Source organism: Pleurodeles waltl, chromosome 6 (genome assembly GCF_031143425.1).
Source record: "Pleurodeles waltl isolate 20211129_DDA chromosome 6, aPleWal1.hap1.20221129, whole genome shotgun sequence".
NCBI lineage: Eukaryota > Metazoa > Chordata > Amphibia > Caudata > Salamandridae > Pleurodeles > Pleurodeles waltl.
In genome coordinates, this window is record NC_090445.1 from 748,478,419 (window position 1) to 748,497,179 (window position 18,761).

The following is an 18,761-nucleotide window of genomic DNA, read 5'->3' on the forward strand; positions in this document are numbered from 1 at the left end:
TTCACTAACGAGTTACATATTTTCCTGTGATGTGGATGAAAACTAGAAAGGTTTTCTGTGCCAGTCCTAAATACACCTGCCAGGTAGGATACATGCTTACTTATAGGCAATGGTGTTTTCATTATGTTTAGGCAGCAACATGATTATAATGTTTTTAAAATAACTAAGCTTGGTGCAGCTTGCCAAGGGCAAACCTTCTGGCTTCGCCCTGGCTTGTTTAAAGTTGACCCCCACTCGCAAGCTGCCCTCTTCCTCTCTTTTTGGTTTGTTTAAGGAGATGTGCATAATACCTGCATATTCGAGTCATTTTACAGTGCTGACCGGATTTGGTTCTACCCCCTTGACTCGTCTCTGTCAAAGGCAGGAATGTTGCTTCTGTCACACTGCATTATGATATCCAGCAGAACTCGACAGCTCAGGTGAAAAATCTTGAAATACTGTTTGGGTTTTCAGTATCTCTAGCTGCGCCCCTAACACAAGCAATCTAGAAAGCATTCTTCCCCTGATGTGCTTCAAGGCAGTCTTTGCAGGGCTCCAGTAGCCCCAGGCGTTAAAGAAGGGTTCACATTAGCCAATCTCAGCCACCATGGATGGTTCCTCTGTGCCTGAGGCAGAGCCTCGCATGCCTGCAGAAGGCAGCACCTAGACTTGCCGAGGACTCCCATGCACTATATACTTCCCCTAGTCCCAGTGTTTAATTGGAAATATGGAAGTGCAGGTACCACTCCTTAGAGTGCCTGTTTGCTCCCGAGAAATGCCTGTACTCTCCCATTAAATGTAACGTAGCATTGTTGATCAGTGCGGGTACTCTCCCTTTCAAATTAAAAAAGTGCAAGTGCTAAGTATGGGACAGTACTTGACGCAAAATATAAAATATCATGAGTGTTCTTTTCTGCAAGACTTGCACGGATTCCCACTGTCCTCTTTGTGAAATAACATCCTTGATCCTTGCGGTCAACCTCAGGCAGGTTGGTTTCCATTATGGCTGCCAAGATGAGGTTCCATTTTGCTTTGTGGGCTTTTCGCTCTGGAATGGCGTTCTTTTCTACTTGTGCTAAAGTCATAGTTTTCTTTCTCTTCCTCACTTTTGCTCATGGTTGAAGACTTTCCTTTACTCCTAGTAAAGTCCAGCGCTGCATCATATTCTGGCGATGGGTGATAGCAGCCCTTATCTCCAAGAATGTCCCAGCGTGTGTGTTAAAGCAAGCAGCAAAGCATATTATTGCTGCGTGTTGCAGCATAACACATCTGCAGTAAGGGTGACTCCTCTATAACGGGTCCTTCCTTCTAAAACAAGTTGTCCTTGTGTGGTCCAAGGCTGCCCACTTGCTTCTTCTCTTGCTCGTCCTCTTGTCTGCCTCGTTCTACTTCCTTCTACTCTTACACTAACATTTGTTTAAGCAATTGAATGGACATAGGTGCCAAAGTTTCCAAGGTCACGTTTACCTAGCTGCTATAGTCTAGGTTTTCCTTTGCTTTCTAGTACTTGTAATCCTGGTTTTATAATGCTATAAATAAAACTAGAAGCTCCAGACTGCAAAGAAAAAAATCTGAACTGGAGCAGCTTTTCATGCCTGGACTTGGAAAACCTGCCAGAACTGAATTAATGTTTTCTGGAAATGTCCCTTCAGTGCCCACATAGAGTGCATGCCTGTTTGTAAATATCCCTTCAAGGGTGCATCAGTGTTTGCAAGTGATCTAGTCAGTACACTTCCATTGTCACCATGCACATTTTCCAAATGACCCCTTTCACCCTTTGCCCATCATTCCAAGCATGATTTAAGAAGTTAGAGCCTCATTACAAGGCTGGTTTTCTTGGAACCGCCAGCCTTGCGGTGGTGGTTGGACCGCCGCACTCCAGGCGGTCTGACTGCCACATTACAGCCCTGGCGGTCGTACTGCCAGGGGACCACCGTACCCACCTAGAACATGGTTCCCCATGGGCTGACGGTGGTCAGAGTCTTGTGTGAGAATAAGTTCTAGCTACTGTTCCTTCACTATATTATACATTAATTAATGATAATAATCAATATATTTTTCAATTTATATAATTGTCTCGCAAATCAAGATGTATACTCTTCTTGATTGCAGAACCCATATACCTTCTTTACACTCATATTATATCAAGGTTTATCATCATCTTTATTCAATTTCATAACTATTAATAATCCAATTTGACAATTATATTTTATTTCATCTAATGTTATTTTTTGATGCACAGTCTTGAATAATCATATAAACATAGAAAAAAACTCCCACCCCTTAAAACCAGATGATAGAAAACAACACTCAGTGCTATTGTACTTCATACATACACACTCAAACTCATAATAATAAACCTTCATAGACATAAAAATAAACGATCTAATACAGACACAAGATGAAATTCTCCTGCCGGTTCCTCCTAGATTGTCACACACTTATATATCCATATAATACACATTCTCAGATAACACATTACTTACATGGATTTCACTTTTTCAAAAACAATATGGACACATCCACCTGATGATATGCCATAAATCCAATATGGGCAACAACACTTTAATTATATCACTAGTGAGGCTCACTTCCCATGGAGAACAGTTCATTAGTTGTATAGTAGAACACAATGCCGGATGTATAGTGGAACACAATGTCCACAATCCAGATATATAATGGAACACGATGCCTTCGCGTGTTTCGGTGTCACCCTTGTTGGGTAGCCACCTTCATCAGGGCAGTTCCAATTTAGCAAATTCTTGAGGACGGGTAGTTACTCACTTCCATCCTACTGAGTCGGTCTTATCTACAATAATTTTCAAAAGATTCAAATTAGACCTAAACTCCTCACTGATTTGCAAGACACAAATCAAACAATACTCATTTCCACCATAAACTAAAAACACACCCGCGAGTGCACCAGTGTATAGACATAGCCCATCACCAAGTTAGTTTAAAATTTAATTATACACCATAATGTGACATAAATATATAATATCACCTTATCTCACATTACATCTGTGGCTATTTTATCCATTTCCCCCCATTTTTTCATGCCTGAATGGGTAATGATGGTTACCTTGTACTTCTTAAAAGGAAGTTCATCTATCACTTTCCCTGTCCAATTATATATATATGCGGTCCAATAATGCTCTATGGGTTTCCCTGGGGGCTTGTGCGTCGCTTGAGTGTCTCAAGGGATACGACGGAGGGGAAAGTCTAGGAGGCAAGAATTTATCATGAGAGTCTACTAGAGGTAGGGCTTAATATGGTGTTAATCAGTCAATGAGTTAGGGTACCTTAATTTCCCATGTAGGCTCACTTCAATCAAATACCTTTTACGAACACTGGTATAGCGTGGTCCGGTTCACTCCTGTGAGTGCCGTGAATCTGTGAATCAAAAATAACTCCAGTATGTGTATAGTGTGCAGCAATACGTTCGATCATTACTTCTCTATTTCTTGTGGCTCTAGGTCCCAAAAAATCACACTAACTCTGCGTGTCCCTGGCCAGATTGGACACCGTTGGGGCCAGTCAATAATAATCAAAGTAATAATGTGCATGTAATAGCTTACCTGTTACGGCTTCTTATTAGGCCTTATCGTTCTAGAATGATACTTTCGCTCGCGTCTCGCCAATGATGTTTATGTTCGTAAAGCCCATACCAACATTACGTATTACGTGGTGCGGGGCGACCAAATGCCCGGTCTCCATGTAAATTTGTCCGTGTTCAGTGCTAGTTTTCACATTGGTTACGTTAAGGTGGTCAGAGTCTTGCTCAGCTTCGCCGGCGCTGAGTTCAACACCTCTGCGTTGATCACAAGTCCAATTTCTGCCAGCCTTTTCATGGCAGGGACACCATCATGAAAAAGCTGGCAGAAACCCAGTGCTGGGGGCCACTAGGGGGACCCTGTACTGCCCACAACTTTATTGTGGGCAGTGAGAGGCCCCTCTGCTCAGCACCCTCAGAACGTGCACTGTCTGCTACGGCAGACTGTGTGCATTGCGAGGGTGCTGGGGGCTCCCTCTGTGAGACAACATGTCCTCGGCTCCATGAAGAGCCAAGGCAATACCGTGCATGGTTTCCACTGGGCTGACTGGCGGAAACCTCTGATTTCAGAGCTTTCCGCCGGTCAGCCCAGTGGAAACCTTTTAATGGGGAGGGAGGGAGGGAGACTGCCAGCTCTGCGGTAGTCTCCTCTCCCTGCGTTTCGAACTGCGAGACTCATAATGAGGCCCTTAGTCTGGATGAAGCACTCAATTTATAGCTTCCTTAGATCCGAGAAAAAACTCAGAATAATGTGATATTTCAAAGCACTGCTATTTTAAATGTAGGCCTCTCAATATAATTTTCATCCCTTAAATAAATTCAAAAATCCAATAAGCGTTTGATTACTTTTAGCAAGACAACATGATATAGTTGAGCTTTCAAAAAAGTGAAACGCTGACTGGACTTGTAACAGAATACCTATGTTATCCTGGCTGAAAACCAATTTTGAACAGTGTCATTGTAAACCTAGTTTGTCAGTCCATTACAAAAACCTCTGAAAGATGTGAACCAATCACAGGCATATTTTGCCCGTTTGAGGCATATTAGCGTAATGCAGTTGAGTATGTTTTTATGATGAAGACGAAGATGTGGGTAGTACCAAGTGATCTGTAAGTGCTAGATTCACAAATGGCTACTTTTGAAGTTTAGAAATAACCTCCCAGGGGTCTATTACTACAATGGGAGCAAATTTCCATGTGCATGTGCACACTTCCATCTTTTTTATTTCTCCACGCGCATCATAGTCTCCCGATCAAGATGCTTACGCCCCCTAAACCTGTATTACACGGACGAGTGCTTCTTTGTCATTCCCACCCTAAAAATGAAAACTGTCTTTCGGCTAGAGAAAATGTGCATGTGTGTCAAGATAGGAAACTGCAAGCAAAAGGCAGATGAATACTCAGAAAACAGAAGTGTGAGTATTCACCTACTTTTTCAGATCGAGCCACCTCAACTTTAATTTTGCCTTTGCAGTAATATCACCATTCTGCCTACATTTCTTCTTGCGCCAATGAACTTTGTGCGGGTAGAATTCCGCCGCTTCAGATTCTGTGACTCAAATCCACCACTATATCAGTTAAAACCATCCTAAAGCAACCTTCATTATTCAAATGCACATCAATGAAAATCCAGTGTTGCAAAAGGAGCTAAAACCTACGTTACTGTTGAGAACATCAGAGTTTTATCCAGTACCTAATGTGGACCACGTTGTGTCATAAGCGAAGGCTTCAAAGAGCTACCAGTGAGGGTGTGGGAGTTACTCCATAATTCAGGAGAGGTCTTGAGTCATGGGTAGGTCATGATCAGAAAACCTCATAATAGTCCATACAGTGAGGATCTGCTTATCTGCCTTTTGTACAACACACGGTATTATCACAACAGCAATCAGATCTGAGAGAGTGTGTGGGTGGGTGCATTGCCTGTCTGGGACTAGACAGGATAACGTTTATTGGTAACTGAACCAGGAAGTTGCATCACTTACATCCAATTTCCTTGACTGGTGCAGCCTCTCCATGTGACCCTGTGCTCTCTGATGCTTGGGCACTCCTACCTAGCAGGTTTTACCTGACTATGAACTGCATCTTTACACAAACGGAGCCTCCGCAATATGAACTGTCAAAGTCTCTAATTTAGACGACCCCACTTTATATATATTGTAACCCTAGGCTGATTCTTTATTCCTAGCATTTGCGCCGTTTCACATGCTACCCACAGAGGCCAAGGCCAGGAAGGCAAGAGTACAACAATGTAGATCTCAGTTCTATAATCCATCCCGCAGTGTCCCGCAGAGTCTAATGTTTGCACCCCTTCTTTGCAGTGGCCCACCCCCAGGACCCCAGCCATGCCGCCGAGAAGCCTGTTATACAGTGCCATAAGTGTGGGGACCCCTGCAAAGGCGAAGTGCTGCGAGTTCAGGCCAAGCACTTCCACATCAAGTGCTTCACCTGCAAAGGTAAGGTTTCTGTGGCTGTTATGTTTTATTTCACATTGTAATATTGTATTCACCGGTTTGTTCTGCTAAAGATCACACGGCGCAATTGTGAACATCAGTAAAATGGTGACAGCTCAGCTGGTGCCCTACGCAGGAAGAAAGCCATCCACAAAGTGCCCACATTTGACCCAAAGTGCCCATGAATTCCTTGCTTTAGGGAACAATGGGCCAGATGAGTTAAATGATGTAGGGGGTCTCAAACCATGCACATCGCTAAATTACATGGTTTGCAACCACTAAACCACCTTTCCTTATTTTCCAACTCTTTTTTGGCATTTGAAATGTTTTTCTGAACCATAAAATGGGTTTAAATCGAATACCAATACACAATTTGGAAAGGATGTGTTTTGGACCAAGTTGTGAATCGGTAGCATATGTACCAAAGATTTGCAACCATAGTTAAGCTTGCCAACCAGTGATCAGTTACAGGCTGGGTAAAATTGGGCAAAACCGAATATGAAAAATGGTAAGGGTCCCCTTTCCATACCTTCCCATTTGAAAACCAAGATGTCATTTTAGGGGTGGCGGGCAGAATGCAGTTGTCTAGGGGAAAACTGCCAAATCTTCAATGAAGTTTTTCAAAATGTAAAAAAACATTTTGAAAAACGTTAGTGAAGATTTGGCAGTTTTCCCATAGACAACTAGAAAAAACAGCCCTATTTCTTTTAAGGGAGTTGAGCTGCTTAAAAAACACATGCTTTCCACTCTGAAACGCAATAACAGGAATAGTGGTAAGTCGTCCCTTGGAGGTGACCACCCGGTCACTGCAGTCCGTCGCAGGGGGTTGCAAATTACAACCTGCTAAATTAATATTAAATAGGCAGGCAGTTCTAAGATTTCTTGCAGTTCCTCATATTATGAACCAACCGATTGGATAAAGGTCAGTTTGCAAAATAAAATCCTGCGTGCAAAGAGTTGGTGCATGATTGCAACTAGTGTGTTAGTGCATTTGGCCCTCTGTTCGGTGTGGTTTTATCCAAAGTCTGTTCTTCAGCTTCACCTTTCTTCAAGAATTGAGCATCAGTACAGCATGGTGTTCATGTGCCTACCTAAGGGAGGTTCTGCTGTCCCCAAAACAGAAGATTTGCCATCATGGGCCAGGACCTAAATGCCTTTCCTGGAGCTCAGGAGGCCTCTCAGTGCCAGCATGTACATCTAGGAGCTATAGATGTTTTTGCTGCATTACACGGCAAACATGAAATCCTTACTCAAATGCCAACCACCCTCCTTAACGACTTTGTGTCTTTCTGTGAAAAAATGTTTTTTCTTTGTGTGTTTGTAGGCAGGATACTGTTAGACACAGCATACTGTTACCATAAAGTTTTACAGTGTCAACCACTACAGTAGACCTTTTTCGTTTTGGTGAAATACTGAAAAAGGCAATCAATGTAACCAACCCAGGTTCATAAATGTCTATTTGGTGAAGTAGCAAAATGTGACAGACATTTTGGTTTTAGTAAGACAAAAATGCACCAGCCACTGTGTGACATCCTGGGTCAGCCATAAAAAGGTATTCTAAAAATGTATTAAAATTCCTAAACAGTCAGGAATTTCAAAAATAATAATTCTTTTAAAGGGAGGAAAGAGTGCTAGGATTAATGCTAAAAAACAAACAGGATGCTGTGGTCCGTTTTCTATGTCTTCCACAACCCGTACAGGAAGTCAAACAAGGATGGCAATTGACTAGGAGACAAGAAGTTAGCACAGACGAAAGCAGCTAAGGATGGAGATGTTCTGAGGCTGAGTCACAGCCATGGCTTCCACATGCACCTAGAAAATGTAGCGCATCACCCCAGATTAGACCGTGCAGCCCGCTACTAAAATGCAATAGTTTAGCCACTGGTTGAGAAACTGTAGTGCAAATGTGTGCCCTGCAGAGCTATGAGTGGATGGTGTCTCTTTTTTAATTTTACCACAACAATTCTCATACTCTTTGATAAAAACAAAAACAATTAGTCCTGAACAGTTGATCCTGAGATGCCTCAGGCAGAAAGACACGGAGGGTGTCTCCTTGTACTGTGACGCAAGAGAAGGGACAGACAGTTAAAGAAAGACGCCTTCCCTTCAGAGTGCCTGCTATCTAGAAGACACGTGATTGTGTGCAATTGATTAATCAGTATGTTTAAAGTGCCTGGGAGCAAGTGCAACCTATAGTTGAAGCTTCACTGCTACAAAATTATTCTTTGGAGAGGTACTGTAAGGGTGTCACCAGTTCTGGAGTCAATCCTTCTAATTGAAACCCTATTAAAAGTTTGCACTAGGTACAGTTTAATTGGTATGTAAAAAAATAACTCTCAAAGCGCTTAAATACTGCATCTTTTTGCCCATTTTGTGGCAATCTGTTTTGTATTGTTTGGCCCAATTAATACATTTTCAAACTGTACCAACGGATCTTATGCTGTGTGTAATTCTTGTTTTTCAGCTAATGACATGCATATTCACAGTGCTTCCTATCTGAGGCTGGGGTGTCCTGCCACTAGAAATATGCAAATTATGCATGCCACTATTCCCCAGTGCACTAACCAAAATTCAAATCAGTGGTCTTCAGTGAGACATGGGGGCTTTCATACCAAAACAACATATTTCCCACAGATTAGTTTAATTTGCATTTCTTTTTCATTTATGGTGTGTGAATTACACTTAGGTGGAAGGCCCAAAAGTTAGTTACAGAATATTATTTTCTTTTTAGTCTCTCATCTCCCACTACACTCCCTGCCTCCTCACCTAAAGTACTCAGGATCACAGTTCCTATATTTTTTCTATGCAGATCAACTGCTGGTGCCCTGTGATAGAAGAAAACAAACTGAGTTTAAAAGACTCTAAGAACAACTGCCCTGGTAAAATATAAAACCATAACGAGTTGATTATTGGTATCAATGTAATATAACAATTAAAGATTAAAGACAATTGTAGAACAGAGCTCATTTTAAAACTATCCAGATGTTTGCAAATGAAACCCAGATTGATAATTTATAAAACGAGAACAGTCTACATGACTCACCCAGGAGATTTCTCATTTTGGAAATAGACTAACTGATGGCTGATGTTCCTTGTTCCTATACAAATGGCGGTGTGATGTATTTTTGGTGCCTGAGGACCACTTTTACATTGGTGCATTGGCATACCTTACATGCACGGGCAGCCTGTCATGGTAAGAGTTAGCATTCATGGGGGTAAACTTTCAGCGTAGGGTGGAAAGTGTGAGAAACATGATTGTAAAGACTTAGGGAAGCCTGGGGCATTCAAGTTAAGAACAGCATCCCTGCAATAGAGAAAAATAGATTAAAAACGCAATGTTATAAATACGATAGGAGAGTGAAAAAAGAGGTTTGAGGTCACGGGGGACCCCTAAGGAACGCATTGGTGGGTGCCAAATCCCAAGTCGTGCCAGGATCCACACCAAAAGTATGATATTTGCAGATGTTGACATTTCTAGCTTCCATATCTATTTCTAGACAAGTTAAAAAATATGGATATAGTTAACAGGTAGATGTTTTTTTTAGCAATTGGACATCTTGACAAGTCCTAGATCAGCTGGACAACAGGTCAGCATTCTTCAGATGAAACGTTTTCAGAATAAATGGTGCGGTGCACCCGTCCCTTTGAGATACATGTAAAACAAACCCAGCACATATTTTGTGATTTTGGCGAACCCTTGGAAGCCATAGATGGGTGGCACACCTACATATTCTACATGCCACCATTTGGCTGACCTGGATATCGCTCTGAAAATGGGTCTCTTGATGGTAGGTGTAATAATCATATTAGGTTTCCAATCTGCCTCCCACTGAATTGAACCATGATTCAGATGAGTCAGGCATGCATTTCTGAGTTCAAGGGTGCATCCATTTAATTGTACCTGCATATTTGTTTCATTTTTGACGTAGCATAAAATAACGAATGTTATCATATAATATACATTAGTAACACAAAATGTAATTAAACAAAGTTTTGCATTTTGAGCAAATAAACGAATTGAAGTCAGTGAGGGTGTGTATACTGGTTGTTTATTACGACCCTAAAGAAATTCACAACCAACTATGAATAGAACTGACTAACGAAAAACAGGAAACGATATTGTAAGAGTCAGATGGCAATTTTTCGTATACATTTAATGCAAAAAACATACTATTAATTATGTAGAGTGAAATACTGGTTCCCGACATAATGAAAAATAAATACCCTCTTTTGGGGTGTGAAAGAGCACTGTCTCAGGAAATTCAGTGAAGGGCAAGTCACGGAGCTATTTTCAGTTTGGTCCTGATTTTACAAACTTTTAAATTAATTTGTTTCCCAGTCAGCACCGACCTCCTAATCCATCCTTAAAGATCTTTGTCTGATGTGATTTCTGGATAAACAAATATGACGCTGTCTGAACACATATTGACTGAGAGACTAGTCACCAAAAATATCCTCGCCTTGACGTCAAACCAGAATTTCAAAACTTGGCCACACTATTCTTAAAGAAACCCCAGTTGTGGCTGCCACAGATCTCAAGGGTTGGGGGTAGAGGGATGTGGACAGGGGGTGGAGATACCATAAAATACATGTTTTTAAAACGTATTTGTCTGCCGCCCCCGCCTGCCCCTCTCCTTTTCCCTCCCGATTGTGTTGGTGTCGCAGCAGTCCCTGGGACACCAGCACAGGCTCCCCACGCAATCCTGGCACTTGTTTCATGCTATACATAGCATGAGAGCAGCATCAGGTTTGGTCTGAGCGGCTTGGTCTGCCACTCAGAAAATACGTTGGAGTCTGTGTTGTTTCTTCAACCCGGCTGTGCAACACACTGGGTTGGAGAAACCTAAGTGCGCATGTCAGTTTGGCTGGCCTAAGACGGCCGGCCAAACTGACCTGTGCACTTAAGTGCAGTCACTCCACTCCTCCTCCTTCCTCCACCCATGGCCCAGCCCTGCTCCTCCCTGCACATGCTGGCTCAGCCAGCAGCTGAAAAATAAAACAGTAAGAAAATATTTATTTTATTTTTCAGCTGCTGGCTCTGAGCCAGTGGGGCGACGCTCCTTCGCCATTGTGGAGGAGTTGCCCCTGAGAAAAGTACATAGTGATTCTAAGTTAGTCTTCGGGGCTCCTCAGCAGCAGGAGTTAGTGCCACCACATCCAAAACCCCCGCCAACCAATGGTTGCACCTACTGATGTTTCTGGCACCACATCTTCAGGCTCCCTCCCCCTCATGGTCTGAAAGACTGCGTGGTGAAGATTAATTGTGAAAGTATGAAGTAACTGAGGAAGAAGAGAACTCTATGTTTTTTGTAATACTTTCATCTTCAAATCTTAACAATTCCGAACAGGCTATTATCCTCGACTGATGATCGCCTTCCGGAGCTAAGCTCCTGATTCTGTAACTGTCTCTGGAGAAACTCAAATGCACCTTTGTCGTGGCCAATTGTTTGAAAAAGAAAGATAATTGCCTACTGACTAAAGACAAGACATTTTATGGACAAAGGTATCACCAGTTGTTAGAAGTGAAAGGGTGATCACACACATGCCTTTCTGTATGGGGGGACCCCAATAATGTGGTGTTCAAAGTAAGAAGACCTGTCAGACGTCCAACTCAGCAGCCATGAATAACTAAAGACAATTCTTTGCTACATAGTTAGCTGGTGACATAATATTATACCACCCTAGAGGCTTACAAGGGAACATGTATGCTCCTGCTTGTACAAAGCAGATGGGGAGATTTGGAATAGCAGTAACTCTCTAACAATGTCACCAGGTTTGGTCGACAGGGCATGCCCTCAAAATCATGAAGAATTGTATTTGTGTAAAGCATACTAGCCCTGACGTGGCATTGAAGTGCTTTTCAGTGAGTAACACATTACTCTGGAACCCAAAGGTGGATTAGTGGTGGGTTAGCAGGCAGAAATACATGTTTTTGGGAGTGGTGGGAGTGGTTGACATTTGAGCCTTGTAGTTGAATGAATAGGATAAAGGCCGGGTAAAGGATTGAAGAGTGTAGAAAGGATTATTTGGGAGTTCATAATAGTAATAGAGGTTTAGGATGGGTGAGAGAGGCTGTAAGTTGGTTGGATAAGATAAAGGATGGATAGAGGATGGAAGAGTTTGGAAGGAGTTGTTTTGGAGTTCATAGAAGTAAAAGAGGTTTGGGATGAGTCAGAGGGTGGAGGTAGGGGATATTTTGAAAGAGGAAAAGGATGAGTCATAAAGTGGTGATTTGATGAACTTTAAAGAGAGTAGTTAATTTTTGTTTCTCTGCAATGGGAGGAAAATATATAAATATGTAGATACATGACCACACATAAGAGGTATGGATTTTAATATGATACGCATATGGGAAAAAAAACAGGAGCTATACACTGAAATGGAATAGTACCATATGTGCCTGCATGGATAAATAATTACAAACTGAGGCTTTCATTTCTGCTGTACGTTAAGGCTTTTTAATTTGTCTCTCACATTTTCAATAGTTGGTCATCTAATTGTAATCCACACACATAGTTTTTTATCCTTATTGGCCTCACTGCTCCACCAATGTCTAAATAATATGTGTAATCAAAAGAAGCTGAAGGGCTTTTTGATCAAGACTTGTTAAGCATTATTCTCACAACAGTTAAGACTTCTAGGAATTTGTTGCAGTGAAACACTGAATACCCGTACCCAACACTCCTACAGAGAGGGCGTGGCCACCTCATTCACCCAGGCAGGTTCCCTGGGTGTTGATGATTTGCAGCTATCTGACCTACATCTACTTTTATGAAAATTCCTATGCCAATCCATAAATATATATTATTGCCTTGTAAGTTCATAAACTATATATATATATAGTTTTTTTTTTTTTGCCTTGTAAGTTCATAAACTTCTGGGAGTCAAACCACATGATTTCTCTCAGAGGAGTTTAAGTCCCATGACCTTTACTTTAAGTTTCCCATCATTATTCAAAATGAAAGACAGAGAAAGCATTCTAATTCAGTGCAGAATCAAAAACTCACTACAAATTCACAAAAAGGTGGCATAGTTGTAACTGTGATGCCTGACTGGGGCTCACAGTCATCACTGGTATGAGTCAGGTAAAGCTGGCTACTTTCACCACTTAGGGCCTAACTTGTGGAAGCAGCTAGGTTTACCTGACTCATCCTAATGATTGATTGTGAGCTCTAACCAGATATCGTGTCTACTACTATCGCACCTTTTTGTGCACTCTTGGTGATTCTTGGATGATGTGCGATGGTATACCTCCATCTCTCCTTTTGTAATAATTGATTGTTGAATAGCATAAAAATACCTGCTAGCAATGGTGCAATCACCTGAATAGCTCAAGAAACAGTTTGCCATGCGTATTGGAACTACCGGGTGGTTATTTTTATATCTGTGAGGACCATGAATATGACTTTCAGCACATGATCGGGAACAGCATTATTCTCCTTCAGGACTGAGCAGTCAAGACCTGCCTCTGATGTTCTTAAAACAATAGGAGCAGGAAAAAAGGGATTAACTCATTGTTGCTTTTAACTCTTCACTTCCATTATGTCGGGCGTCTGGGACAATGGAACAACGCGCTATGGACGGCTTCTAAAATGTGTTTAATTGAATATTAAGATAAATCAATTGCTTGTTGTGTACAAGAACCTTTTGAAGCAGACAACAAGGTGCTTAGGGACAGTTAATTCTGTCAAATGTGCTGTATAAACGCACCTTAATTCATACATGCCTTCTTATCCCAGAAGTTGTCCATCTTTGCGACTTACCCTCCCGACAGTGGAACATCTCTATAAAACCTATAGTGGGACGTGGAGAAGCAGGGCTGGTTTCTGTGGTCTGCTTGCACATTTCTTGATCTTCTAAAATGTAATAGAGGATGCGGTCTGCTCCTCCCAACTCTTGCTACACACATAATAAATACTTTCTACTGACTATACAGAGAAAGAAAAGGTTAAAACAAAAGACAACGCCCGGCAATAAATGTCTGTAATTAATAAAATAACAAGACTTGCCTGCCCCGGATGAGCCTGTAACCCTCACTGAGCTGTAATTACAGACCATGCCTGTATGTGCCTGATTTTCCTGGTTCCTGGGGAAGCAGACGCGTAGGGGGCGCATGTTAGTGGAGAGAATCTGTAATTTAATAAATCTTTGTGGGCTATTCCTGTTGTTCCAGGTGAGAGCACAAATATCTATCAGTCGGTGTACAGAGAGATGTCCCAGGTCTGCTGATCACTGTGCAACTAGGAGGAGTGAAGAGAGTGTTGACTAACAACCTCAGTAACCTTCACCATGTCTCCAGGCAGTGTCTGTTGAGACCTGTGGTCTCCAGGCAATGAATCTTACCCATATTTATGATCCACCAACTCTCCCTTGCAGTGATACCGGAAGGGACTATTCTTACATTCTTTCTGCTGAGAGCAACATTGAGCCGGCAGAAAATACATGGCATCATGCACTGGTAGCACGGCCTGGATGTGAGAAAGGCTGTCTTGGGGCTGAAGTGAGTGCAGTAGCAGGTAATCCACAGGAGGCCAAGAAGTCCCTCCAAGTACCTTTGAATCCTATTGAGGGTACCTTTGGGAGCCTACTGACGGTAGAATGCGCGTGTGCAATGAAAGTGGTGCTTGCTTCTTCTCCTTGGCTCTGCTGGCCTCTGTTAGAAGCGCACCATGTTCTCCGGTTAGGACAAGCCGGTTGATCCTCCTGCTAGTGACTGGTAACCTCCTCGTGCTGAGGGATGCTTCCAGTCTGCAGACAAATCCTTCATCATGCAGGTGCCATCTCAGGTCAGGCTCAGAAGAGGTCCCTCCCAGATTGGGTCCAACTGGTAGGAAAAAGGCAGAATGTACCTTAAAAGCTAGGGTACCAATGTTTGGCACCATGAGTCTCCAGACTGTCACTTGTTCACCTATTTGCTGGAGGGTTCCAGTATTTACCCGGTTCTGGGGAGATAGTTAGATGCTTAGCCTCCTTTCAAAGCAAAGGTTTTCTCTGAATTTTGTCCAGCCAACTGCTCAGGAGAGGGGGAATTTTGAAGACTCCCTCTCCAACAAACGAATGGATACTGGCTTTGGAAGAAATCAGTGTCTTCTCACCTACAAAGTCATTTTCTCCAAACTCCTCCTCAAACGATTATACAGAATGGTCGTAGGCCTAAGGAGAGACAAGCACCTGATGGACATTCGTGTAGGGGTCGGACATTCATGAACTCAGTCTTACCACACAATACGCAAATCTCTATTATGTGTCACTGCAAAGATTTTACAAACGGGATTCCAGATGTACAGTAAGAATACTGTGCCTCTACAAACAACCAGCAAACAGGGGAGGCGAAACGGGCTACTCCCCTCTGATAAAAGGAGGGGGCACTGTGGGCATTCTTTCAGGGTTCAGCCACTGTGACAGCTTTTTGAAAAAAACCTCAGCGAGAGCGAAGCCTGGATGGGTAACAGCAGCTTCCACTGAAAAGTTCTGAAACAGGACTCTTTGTGCGTGGTGCAAAATTGAGCATGACTTTAAGTTCATCGTCTGTCTGGAACCCTCTGGACAGCCCATTACTGTAGCTGACAGTGTAAAAAACACATGTATGACCTTTGATTATGACATGTTGGATAAAGAGATAACTGCTGCAATTAGGAACTGCTTGCACATATTATGCAAATGATTGCGTTGTTTTCCATTTCACATGCACTTGCTGTGGAGGAGTTAGGGAAATGTGCACTAATATTTTTAATAAAATATTATTATTCAATATAAAATTAATTTGCGAAAGAGTCCATATTACTTCCAATAGGAAGGTCTCTGCCCCAATGGAGAAGAGCTCCACAAACTGCTGAAAACTTATTTACGGTGGTTAATTAATTTGCAGATGTTTCATCCCCTTGTATGTGGGTGTGGGGACTCACCTGTCTAAATCTAGATCTCCGCTCAGAAATGGTGAATTCCTTTCAGGACAGACCTACACCGTCGCAAACTTACCTTTGTGAAGAGGCCATGCAGTATTTACATCAGCGCTGTGTGATATTTACAGCAGACTGCATTACACTTTAACTGGGACATGTTATGAAAATATTTTAGGTGCTGGTTTTGTTATGTGACAAATTGTACATTCCCACCTCCCCGCCCTAGATTCTAAAAAGAATGGGCACATGGTTCATGTATTATTGCCTGACATCATGATGGCTGCCTAGCTACTCTCATATAGAGGTGAATGTAATATGGATGAGAACCCAGCCCCCTGGTGGACTTGTGTGGAAGTCACGTGTTAAAACAACAGGGGTGTTGGATCCCCTTATGAGAGAATAGAAGGGGCCAGGAGGTAAACGTCCGTTCCAGCCACAACTGGGTGGGTTACAGATGTTAGGAGAGATTTGAACCATATAAGTGCCTTGAGAACCACACCCACAACTTTCACACAGATAAACAGTAAAATAATATATTTCACCATGTGCAGAGATTCCGAACGGTCAAATAATACTATTAAAGATATGTTCTCAGTGTCTATAGGTCCCACAATATCCTATACGTGAAGTAGAGCAGAGTTTTTCATAAGCAGGGCTGTTCGTAAAGGGTGCAGACCACTGCGGGGGTGTTTGTGTATGATGGTCAAACCACCTCAAAAATATTCCAAGCATATCTTCGCATGCAGCAGAACAAACGAGCAAGAACCATCCCCAGAATGGTTGGTGAACACAGGGGATGATCAATGAAAGTTCATGTTGTTAATAAATCTTTTGGGTGGGGCACATTGAAGTCACCGCTCTCATGATGATCAGCAACATGGCTGTGCCATATTCGGCCAAGAGACCAGAGTCGTCACTGTCTTGCTTCAGGGTGACTTGAGCTGACGATAAGATTTGAGTAATTCCCCGGTCAGGATGTGCACAGCATACAAGAACAACAGGCAGATAACAGAACCCTGCTCTGTGGCTCTGATGCAAGCGCTGTGGAAACTCTTGTGGTTAGCTCGCTGGCCATGTCACAGTTCTGCGGCCATTTTGTGACATTCCTGGTCTGAGCTTGGAAGGGAGCGGAGCCACTGCCCCTTGTTTGCACTGCAAGATAGATCGCTGAACAGGTCCCAAGAGCTTGGACATGCAGAGGGATCTGAGGTAAGATTTTGTTTGTCAATCACGTGCCTTGTGAATAGTTCTGCTTTCGGGTTTGAAACATGTCTTAACCTACAGATCCATAAATATTGGTGTCACATCTGTATGCACAGACAGCCTTATTGAAACGGTCGACTGCCATATTGCACCATCGAGTCAGTGCAGTCTCTATCTCTGTCTTGACTCTTGGGGTTATTTCCCTTAGTCTGTCCTTGGCCTTTCCGAACCTTGATGTGGATTTGGCCCCAGAGTGATGTTGAGCATGTGGATTGTGTGATAGGTTCTTAGTTACACGTCTGATTCATTCATTTGTTAGGTCTACAGAGACAGGATGGCTTGGAGATGGTAAAAGAAATAAGAAAGTTTTAGCTGCATCCCAAATCAGGGAGCTCTTATTGAACCGGATCCCGGTTCCAGAATTAACCCTGGTGAAATCTGCTGAATTTGTCTCGGTGACATTAATTCTTTTTAAGCACTACTCATCCCAATGTAGGGTGTTCAGAGCACTGTACATCACGTGCACACAGTATACAAAGACAGTAAATCATACGAGAGCGTAAATCACTGCATAGGAAATGTTACACAAGGCCATGAGGATTTCAAGGAGTCACCCACCACTCTTACTGGTAGGCATTATATGAGTGTATGGTCAGGAGAAACACGAAATCAGGATTTAAAATGTGACAAGTGGCTGGAGTTGCCTGTACTAATAAGACTTTATTATTACCCAAGGGAACACGATTTAACAACCTTAGAATAATGTCAAATTATGAGAAAAACAATAAGGCTCTAAGACATTCCTTACAGTTTGCATGCAGGTCCTTGAGGCCAGGTCATACCTGTGCCATGTTAGAAGAATGCAACTTATCAACTGCACGTAACAAAAGGATCTCTGTGTCAAAGCAGTAACCCACTTAGCTACCTACATAAGACACAAGTCTGTGATTTCAATGTTCCACAGTGTGCTTTGCAGCAGGCACATTAACCCTCTATGCTACTTTGTGTCAAAACTATGACTGGAAATAGCATATATCTCTCCAACAAGTACTTTACCAACTAAAGTTACTTTACCATTATTATTATCCCCTGAAACTTTACGGGCATACACGGATCTCTGCAGCAGGTGCTTAGCTCTGTAAGGCATTTTAAAACGCAGCCAGTTAGTGATACATTTAATAAGCTATAACAGATGTACTGTCACATTTGTCTTTGTTGCAAATGTATTTGTGGCAGAATTTTATATTAAATACGCTTCTCGTGACTCCGCCTCTTGTGACTCCATCCTTCAGCTACCAAATCTTGACCCCTGAATTCATGTGTTCCCAGAGTAAACTTTTTCCTGTTCCAGCACTGCTTAGAGAGTAAGTGGATGAGACTGAAGAGTTTCTTGGAGACTAATAACCTGATATGCCAATAGGGCTGGGTCAGAGTCCATCGCCTGCCAGATGGGACCTTAATGTATTTCCTGTGTCCCTCCCATATTCTGTAAAGCATGTTCTGGGCACGGTCTGTTCATATGTACAGTGAGAGAGATAACTTGGTATGATAGGCCCTGTGTGTCAGCTACAGGGCATAGGTTAGCATCTTGGAGGGCAGACGTAGTCTGCCATCTTTCCCAGGCTGATAAAATGAAAGATCAGAGCTGTCCTAGCAGATTTAAACAAGCAAAAAT

General features: G+C 42.4%; 1 protein-coding gene across 26 annotated transcripts in view; it reads left to right on the forward strand.

Annotated features, from left to right (window-relative positions):
* The window catches only part of ABLIM1 (actin binding LIM protein 1), a 786,962-nt gene that overhangs the window by 338,144 nt on the left and 430,057 nt on the right, over window positions 1-18,761 (forward strand). For 25 of the 26 annotated variants that reach the window (XM_069239295.1, XM_069239292.1, XM_069239305.1 and 22 more), the window contains exon 2: window positions 5,850-5,984. In XM_069239295.1, coding sequence (XP_069095396.1) covers window positions 5,850-5,984 — 135 coding nt within the window. Of the gene's footprint in view, window positions 1-5,849; window positions 5,985-16,992; window positions 17,093-18,761 lie in introns of those variants that run through there. The other variant, XM_069239303.1, reaches the window with a different exon arrangement.